Source organism: Acipenser ruthenus, chromosome 4 (assembly GCF_902713425.1).
Source record: "Acipenser ruthenus chromosome 4, fAciRut3.2 maternal haplotype, whole genome shotgun sequence".
Lineage (NCBI taxonomy): Eukaryota > Metazoa > Chordata > Actinopteri > Acipenseriformes > Acipenseridae > Acipenser > Acipenser ruthenus.
In genome coordinates, this window is record NC_081192.1 from 20,625,087 (window position 1) to 20,631,086 (window position 6,000).

A 6,000-nucleotide genomic window follows, 5' to 3' on the forward strand; every position below is an offset into this window, starting at 1 on the left:
TTACAACATGAAAAGTGTACTTTAAAATGTGTTATACAAATTTCTGGTAGTTGAAAGCAATGTGAATGATCACCCTCTAAAAATGTTCTTTTGAACACCAGACAAAGTACACAATGTAATAACTTGTCCTGCTCTCCCGGGGTTCATATCTGTGTCTGTCCCATCATACGCAATTGTGACATTAGTCTTGTACAGTACAATCAACTTTTAAAAAGCTCTTTATCTTAAAGACTGTACTGCACTGTCCCGTTGTGATCAAATCCATCCATTGAAAATAAGTTTTAAAATGATTCAATTCAATGCTAATTAAGGCTATCGTGAGTCTATTCAGAAACTTAATATGTACAGATTGGTCATTCTATGGTTATTCAGAGACACAATATAATGAGGTCTCCATATTAAAATCAATAGAGCTTTTGACTACCCAGAAACATCTGAGTCCCCTGCAGGTGCCTTTCAACAGGTTGCGATGGTGAGTGTATGTAAAACGCGTATAGAATTGAATATCTGTTGCTGATTTGGTAAAAACCCAATATTTCTTTCCCAATTGAGCATCTCATTTTAAATATATATTATTAGAATATTCAAACAAGAAAAGTCAATGTTCATCCAAGCACTGTGTTTTACAAATAGATCTTTAAACTATAGTGTGACCAATATTTTTGAGGAGTCTCGTGGACTTATGTCAATCAAAGAAGAGGGGGCAATAGTTATTCAAAAATATCTTGGTATCCTGAATAAATAAAACTTTCCTCTTCAAGAAAAGGCAACCAACTTTAATAAGCAGGTGTCCTACATGCACAGTGGCACCCTAAATGTGATTCCTTTACTATGAATACAAAACTACTATGTGTTTAACATCACCCCCCAAATGTGGGAACAAATCTAAACATTACAATAATACAATTAATAAATTAGATGACTTTATATCTCACCCATAGAGACAGTCTCTTCACACTGCAGTAAAGGTTCCCTTGAGTGACTAGGATAAATAACTATCACAGTATCATGCTGCACTGTACTGTATAGAAAGCAGACTAACGTAGATTTAGCCAAAGTTAAATAAAACAAAGCCATTCAAATTCATGGATAATATGAGTTCATTGGGATTTTTTTTAAGCCAGATAAAAATAAAGTTGCATCTCTTGCAAAATGTGTAATTTTGTTAAATAAAACATGTTTCATTCTAAATGATCCTCCATGCTGTGTGTCATACTGTGATGGTGCAGTCAGCAGACAGAAAAGAAAAACTCCTTTACACAAATGGAGCCTCAATACAAAAACAACTAATTGAATTGCAAACTCAGTGTCAATTGTAATTCCACAAAGAGCTTATTAGGGAAATGTTAGGCAGTGGGCAATTCAATAACATGATAAAAATACATACTGCATGAAAATAAAAATAAAAATATTGCATTTACAGTGTTGATTATTCACATTATGGGATTTCTAATGATTTACATACATTTAAGGTTTAAGTTGTGAACAGGTCTTAAGCCATAGGGCCTTTTTCTTTAATTGGTTCTTTTTCACAAATTGTATAAATTATTTTCACGTTACGCTGAGAGCGAGAGAGAGAGAGAGAGAGAGAGAGAGAGAGAGAGAGAGAGAGAGAGAGAGATTTTAAATACATTTTAGTGTTTGAGGATACAGTTAATATGCACAAAAAACAGTATACAGTGTATTATATCATTTCTAAAATGTGTTTCAAATATGTTGCACAATATATATGTTCTATTTGTAAACTTTGGGTTTACAGTGCGCCTTAATAGGTCTGGTTTTAAAAAAAAAACAACACAGAAAGCATGGCATCACCACCTGGGCACCAACCATTACAGATTGATTCCTACAAGGTTCAGGTGTGTAAAAAAGTCCGAGGTTTACAGCAAACTGAACAAACCGTCAGTGGTCTAGTATCTGAAAGCGCGTCCTGTATGTTATTCAATTTATTCCGCTCATTTGTGCGGGTATCTTTGTTTTAAACTCCAGGAATGCTACTATATACTACTAAACGAGAATCTTAAATAATACATCTTGTTGTTTTCAAAACAACATTATAATTAAAATATAAGTAATGTAACTTATTAAGCAAACCTGTTAAAGGAAATGATCATTTATTAACAATAAAAAAATGACTGGGAAATATTTTAGTAGCTGAAATACTGTGAACGGTAACATGTCGAGATACCTGTTCCAAATCCCTTTTCAGGTGATGCAATAGAGTTACATTATTGGCTATTGTATAATTTGTCTGTGGTGACCAACTTTGATACAGCATACACTAATGTATAATTTGTATATTCATAACGCACAGGAATACTTGTGAAATGTGTGAAAATAAACAAATAAGGAGAGCACGTTTTTATAAATAAAACAGTACATATTATATGAATACGCTGTAATATATATTCCAATTTCGGTTTTATGAATCAGTAGCTTGATATCTGCGAGCAATTCTATGTAACTGACACTGCGGGTCAACTATCGTTACAAAAAAAAAAAAAAAAAACCTTCCCTATAACACAACATCTACTAGCTGTGATTGCAAAGGAACTATGCCGTGCCAACACCGCCTGAAACTGAACCCCCGGTAAATACATCCTGCATCCACCTTGGATATAGGTTTAGTTCTTTAGCCCCCTTACCTCCAGATCTGCCCCAGCTGCAGGATGTGGATGACTGACTGCAAGAGCCAGATGCAAAGGGAACAAGATGCAGTTCTTTTCTTGCTAGTCTGAGTTGTGGTGCTGCTGTTGCTGCTATTAGTTGTGGCGTTGCTCTTGCTGGCTGTAGAAGCCTGTCTTTGTGGTGTTGAAAGACGGGCATCCATGTCTCCATGTGCGGCAGAGCCGCTGACCAGCGTCCCATCCACATGAGAGCCACTGGCAGCACCTGCGCTCTCCTCGGTGCTGAAATCATGTACGAACCACCTAAAGCTGAAGACCTGCACAGAAAACGAACCGAGCACCACAAAAAACAGAGTAAGCCCGAACCACCAGTACTGGCCGCGGAGGTAATAGTCGACGGAGAGCCAAATATCTGTGCCCACGTCGGCAAAATAAACGGTCACCGCGGCGAGAATCCAGAGACAGTCCCACACCGAGTAGTTCTGCTGCTCCCTGCCCAGACGAAGGCACATGGAAGAGGAGCCACAACAGTGGGACTCCCCATCCACGTAGTCCACCTCCCCGGTTCCCGAATCCGGCTGAGATCCTGGGGCTAATCCCTGTACCGAGCCTGAATGGTCAGAGTTTTGCAAGGGAGTAAAAGCCACGTCGCTTTTCTTCATCTTTAACACTCCATCAGACTTAGCGGCCATTATAGTAGTCCTCCCGTTATCTGACTGAGACCGTCTTTTTCCTTCTTTTCTCTCCCCCTGCTCATTTATCTTTCTGTCTCTGTACCAGTGCATAGAAACTGGACTGGGCGACCTCCTCTTCCGCCAGCTGCAGCGCCGCCTGTTCATAACAAAGCAACACTTCCTCTCAGCAGCGCGTGCGAACCATATGTTATACCAGGGCACACATTTGAACCGTTACATAATTGCTTTGTTACTGTTCAATGATTTACTGGAGTTACGCTTGCTCTTTGGAGTTGTGGACTGTGGAGCAGTAGACACCTTACACCCCCTCTCCCAAACACCCAAAACAAAAAGCTAAAATAAATAAATAGGAAAGCATGTTAATTCCATATTGAAGTGGAAGCAAATAATAATTATTTATTTGGGAATCATATTTATAATTTAAAGCAAGCATTCAAATGATAAATGTCAAAGTAAATAGAATAATACAATTAAAAACATGGAGATAAATAAGATCTGATCTATGGTGTTTTTAATAGTATTAGTCAATAATTATAATTAGCTTCACTTTAATTGTTAAACATTAAACATTGTTAAATAGATTCCAGTACCCATGGAAAAAAAGGTAATTATGATCTACATTTATCCTATGGAATAGAATTGCATAATAAAACAAACAAAACAAAATGGGACAGGTGATTCAAACATGCAGTACCTGTCAGTTTCATTGGCATGAAAACCTAAATCAGTATGCAGAACAATGTGGTGATTTAAGATTCACCACAATTGAACTTGAATCTGAGGTAAAACTAAAGACACAGTGCCACAACACAAAGAAGGCACTGGCCAAATGTTTGCTGACATTTTTCTTTCATACGGTACAGATATCAGGAGTGACAATATTTTGAACGTTTCATTATCCTGGTAGAAAGAAAGGTTAGCTATAAGACTATAGTAGTGCATTTATTCAACAATACAAATACCAGCAATGGTATCGGGGGATACATGGCAGGTTACAATCCCAAAAGAAAATACACAATAAGCAATTAACAGTCCCGGTGCACAAAACTGCTCTCGGGGATGTTTTGTGTGTCTAGGCAGAGCAGTGAGGGTATAGTGCTCAGGGGGCTTTGTAAATGCGCCTGCTCCATGTGATGTTCCAGTGCCACAGCATGACCATGGAACTGTATGTGTAGAAGGACCTGAGAAGGTAAACATGGATGAAAGGCAGGAAGTGAGTGGGGACTGGGTAACTGTTAAAGTACAAAGAGGTGGACGACACCGAGCAGTCAACACAGAGAGGAGATTGATCTAGCTAATAGAGTCCAAGCACCGAGTAATGACAACCTAGTGCTGGATGAAAACAGGGGTGAGGTGTTGGTAGTAGGTGATTCAATTCTACACTATGTTGATGGTGATTTTAGCTGTAAATATCACATAAATAGGGTTGTTACCTGACTCCCTGGAGAAAAAGTAAAGGATATTGAATCAAGAGTGCACAGATTATTAAATCACAAAAAAGAGTCTGTGTTCATTGTACATGCTCATGAAAATTACATAAGGAACAGAAAAGCTGAGATTCTGACAAAGGATTTTAAATCATTAACAAGACAGCTGAAAAAGTCAGGATGTGGAATTATTCTCTCAGGATGACACCAAGCAGTCAACACAGAGAGGAGATTGATCTAGCTAATAAATTCCATGCACTGAGCAATCTAAAAAAGTTAGGATGCAGAATTATTCTCTCAGGTCTCCTACCTGTTGTTGGTGGTGGGGATGAAGTATTCAGTAGAATTAGGGCCTTAAATACTTGGCTGGCTGGTTGGTGTGTGCAAGAAGGGCTGGGATTTATAAACAACCGGGATTGCTTTTGGAAAATAAATAGATATTATAGGAAAGATGGACTGCACCTAAATAGGTCAGGGGCAAGCAGGCTAGCTGATAACAAACATCACCTAGCGAGGTATTTAAACTAGGAACTGGGGAGGGGAGGGAATATAAAGAGGCATGTAAAATTCAGGTTAAAGTATCCTGCCATTCCCGCTACCCGCTGAATAAACACAGAGGTGTGTGCTACAGTAACCTTTATCAAATTCCTATTACCCCTGCTCAATCACATGCTCTTGATTGGACCAATGTATGCATAGGTTTATTTAATGATAGGTCTCTCTCTGTCTAATAAGTTTCCACTAATTTGTGGTTTTATTCCGGATTACAACATTGATATTCTCTCTTTAACTGAAACATAGCTTGGACTGAATGACAATGTCTCCCCGATTGAGGCTTCTCCACCTAACTATTCTTTTTTTCCAGAAAGCTCGCTCTACTGGGTGGGGAGGTGGACTTGTTACTGTTTTCCGAAGTGAACTTGGAATCAAACAAGAAATTGTTGAAGGTTATTCATCTTTTGAAGTTATTGTTATTATTATTTGTTTATTTAGCAGACGCCTTTATCCAAGGCGACTTACAGAGACTAGGGTGTGTGAACTATGCATTAGCTGCAGAGTCACTTACAATTACGTCTCACCCGAAAGACGGGGCACAAGGAGGTTAAGTGACTTGCTCAGAGTCACACAATGAGTCAGTGGCTGAGGTGGGATTTGAACCGGGGACCTCCTGGTTACAAGCCCTTTTTTTTTTTTCTTTAACCACTGGACCACACAGCCTCCTCTTGACATTAACCTTGACATGTTTTAACC

General features: G+C 38.6%; 1 protein-coding gene across 1 annotated transcript in view; it reads right to left on the reverse strand.

Annotated features, from left to right (window-relative positions):
• The window catches only part of xkr4 (XK related 4), a 122,477-nt gene extending 119,040 nt beyond the window's left edge, over positions 1-3,437 (reverse strand). Inside the window, exon 1 of the mRNA XM_033999378.3 lies at positions 2,646-3,437. Coding sequence (XP_033855269.2) covers positions 2,646-3,412 — 767 coding nt within the window. The 5' untranslated portion in view covers positions 3,413-3,437. The remainder of the gene's footprint in view (positions 1-2,645) is intronic.
• Positions 3,438-6,000: the final 2,563 nt, after the last annotated feature.